The 3,327-nt window shown below is 41.9% G+C and overlaps 1 protein-coding gene across 1 annotated transcript; it reads left to right on the forward strand.

Annotated features, from left to right (window-relative positions):
• The first annotated feature begins 563 nt into the window (after positions 1-563).
• Positions 564-1,541, forward strand: LOC102384754 (olfactory receptor 14I1-like). The gene has a single exon (XM_006039111.1). The coding sequence runs from the start codon at positions 585-587 to the stop codon at positions 1,539-1,541; it is 957 nt and encodes a 318-aa protein (XP_006039173.1). The 5' UTR covers positions 564-584.
• The last annotated feature ends 1,786 nt before the right edge of the window (positions 1,542-3,327 follow it).

The following is a 3,327-nucleotide window of genomic DNA, read 5'->3' on the forward strand; positions in this document are numbered from 1 at the left end:
GTTGCTCTCCTCCTCCTCCAGAAAAATACTCAACATTATAATATTACTGTTACTTAACTTTTAGCTTTTAAAAAGTGCTAGTTCAGCTTAATAAAAATATGCTGTTACAAAGATTTAAAGAACACCGCCCAAGTATTGCTTTTTTTGTTAACCATAAAGTCTTGCCTTTTGCTGGCTTTATAGTCTTTGCTCGAGCAAATAAACAGCTGTCTTTCTTTACCCGCGTTGTCTGTCAATCAAATTACAGCTAGACAACAAACCTTAGGGAGGTTTCTCCCACGACATTGCTGTCCCAATCAAATAATTATATAACTTGCTTTTGACTGCAGTATTCTTTCAGTTGGTTTGGTGTTTGTATACATTTCATATAATGTAGTGGGAAAATATTATTTATTTTAATTATCAACATTTTAGGAGGGGGCAGAAATTAACTGAAAATATTCTGCACTTTTATCATGAAACATTGGAACACTGCTCAGGAGAGATTATTGACGGGAATATCCAAACTGTTGAGCTTGTCACTCTCCTCCTTATCGTTTCTCTGCTTGTATTATCCACAGGGTTTGCAAAATGCACTAAGGAAGATGTCCAACTGGACCACTGTAACCGAGTTCCTCCTCCTGGGCTTCTCGGACACTCGGGAGCTGCAGATCTTACGCTTTGTCATCTTTCTCTCAGCATACCTGGCAGCTCTGGTGGGGAACCTCCTTGTTATCACTGCTGTAACTACGGACCACCACCTCCACAGCCCCATGTACTACTTCTTGGTGAATTTGTCCGTCCTTGACCTTGGATCCATCTCTGTCAACATCCCCACGTCAATAGCCAATTCTCCCTCAAACATCAGGACAATCTCCTATTTCGGATGTGTGGCCCAGGTCTTCCTCTTCCCACTCTTTTGTATAGCTGATCTTGCCTTCCTCACCATCATGGCATATGACCGGTATGTTGCCATCTGCAAGCCACTGCATTATCGGATGATAATGAACAAGAGAGCTTGTATTCAAATGGCTGCCGGTGCATGGGTCAGTGCTATTTTCTATTCTGCATTGCACAGTTGGAGCATATTCAGCAAACCCTTCTGCCATTCCAACATAATCAATCAGTTTTTCTGTGAAATCCCCCAGCTCCTCAAGCTGCTCTGCTCGGCTGCATATCTCGGAGAACTGAGGGTTATTGCATTTTGTATGTGTTTAGTGTCAAGCTATTTTGCTTTCATAGTTGTGTCATATGTTCAGATCTTACCTACAGTGCTGAGATTGCCCTCTGAAGAAGGCCGGAATAAAGCCTTTTCTACCTGCCTTCCTCACCTCATTGTGGTCTCCTTGCTTGTGAGCACCGGCACATTTGCCTACATGAAACCCACTTCGAGGTCCTACTCTGCTCTGGACCTTAGCATAGCTGCTCTGTATTCTGTGGTTCCTCCATTGATGAATCCATTTATTTACAGCATAAGGAACAAGGAGCTGAAGGCTTCTTTGAGGAACCTTATCTGTAGGATGTTATTTGGCAGTAAGAACAAATTTGTCTCCCTCTCATGACTCCCTCTCTAGACTGTAGTTCATTTCTGTTATTCCTAACAGTTATAATGATGTGATGACAGTATTTGTTCTGTGAAAATATAATGTGAAATCAGTTTACTGTAAAAAAAAATGAAAAAATCAAATTTCAGTGTAGTAAAAATGTGACATAAGAGTTCCCAAATAAATATATCTTTCATTTCTGTATTCTTGCTCTCATGATGTTCGTTATGAAGAGACACATATCAACCATCTTATTTAGACACTGCCTGCAAAAAAAAATGGTCTGTAGCAGATATCTGATAGGTATTAGGTTCTTTCTATTTTGGAGGATAAAAAAAATCTTACTGAGGGACCAATGGATTTCTTGTTTTCCTTTCAAGTTTTTTTCATCTGACCATTTGGTTGATTTAATGAAGTAATTTTGTATGAAGCCAGAATAGGTTGCTGTGATTGTCAAAGCAATAGACTGTAAAAAGCAATATTTCATTTGATTGATTTTTGTTAAGATTTAATCTTTCCTTTCAAAAAGATCCAATCTTGATTTAAAGAGACTAGGTGGGATTTTTGGGGGGGAGGATTTGAAGAGTAGACATATTGTTTTAATTGCTTTGTACTGGGGTTCTCAATAGGGAAACTCTTTGGGGTTTTCTAACAGACCAATATGCTTGTGTGTTCACTAGCGAAGGAATGAAAAATAAGTGTCTATAGATGCTTGGACAACACTGTCCCCAGGTTCTTGATTTTTTTTATGTGTCCGTGGGTCTCTACTGTGTTCCTAAAAACGTGTTACTGTGTTTAGTCTGGTATTTATGTAGCCGATTCCAGATTACATTGAAATGAATAAATCTATGAATGCTATGTTACCTTTGTTATGGTGGAAAGGCTGTTTGTATTTCCTAAAGACAATCTGTCTCTAAATAAGAATGAATTATTGGGATTTAACCATTTATTTCAAAGGGTTAACTCTTTAGGGAATGTGCTGTTTCTTGGAGGGGTCAGTAACTGCTTTTAGTCACTGTTGGGAGAGACCAGATATGGTTCCCACTTAATCTAGCTTTTCCTGCAACTTAAAGACATACTGTACCACATTCTGGCCCTTTGCCCCTGAGCCTACAAAGATTCTTGTAAGATGTCTAATATTCCTGGGGTTGCCAGCTATACAACAATGCAAAAGGGGAAAAGCCCATCAATGATGATGGGACCTCCTAAATTACAAATTATAAATAGTAGGCCTGTGTGAAGCAGCTAGTATTCACTATGGATTCGGATTCGGCTGATTAGGGGGACAATGCTTTGATTCAAATCAAATTGATTTGATTTGATTGATTTGATTCAATCAAAACACTGTCCTGAATCCATCTGGCCAAATCTAATTTGGAGATTTGGCTGCTGCTGAATCAGCTGAATCTCCAAATCAAACAGGCCCCCAACACCCACCTACTCTCCCAGCCCTGTCAATGGCTGCCCCACCTGGCCCCAGCATCCTGACTCTTTAAAAAAAAAAAAAGCCCCGCACTCACTGGCTCCTGCCAAGTGGGAGAGTGATCGCCACTGCACCCCACTGCCCCATGCTGCATGGCGGGGGAGAGGGAGGGGCGGCTCTGCCACGAGCCCCCAGAAGCCCTGACAGCTGCTGCAGCTACTGGTGAGTGCAGGGCCTTTTTTTGTTGTTTAAAGAGCTGGGATGTTGGGGCCAGGCGGGGCAGCCATTGATGGGGCTGGGAGAGCAGGCGGGAGTCAGGGGGCACTCAGAGGGGCGGAGGCAGCAGGCAGGGATGGGGCCTGGTGTGGGTCCCCACCATGG

The sequence above is a fragment of the Alligator sinensis genome, unplaced genomic scaffold (assembly GCF_000455745.1).
Source record: "Alligator sinensis unplaced genomic scaffold, ASM45574v1 scaffold1628_1, whole genome shotgun sequence".
Taxonomy (NCBI): Eukaryota; Metazoa; Chordata; order Crocodylia; family Alligatoridae; genus Alligator; species Alligator sinensis.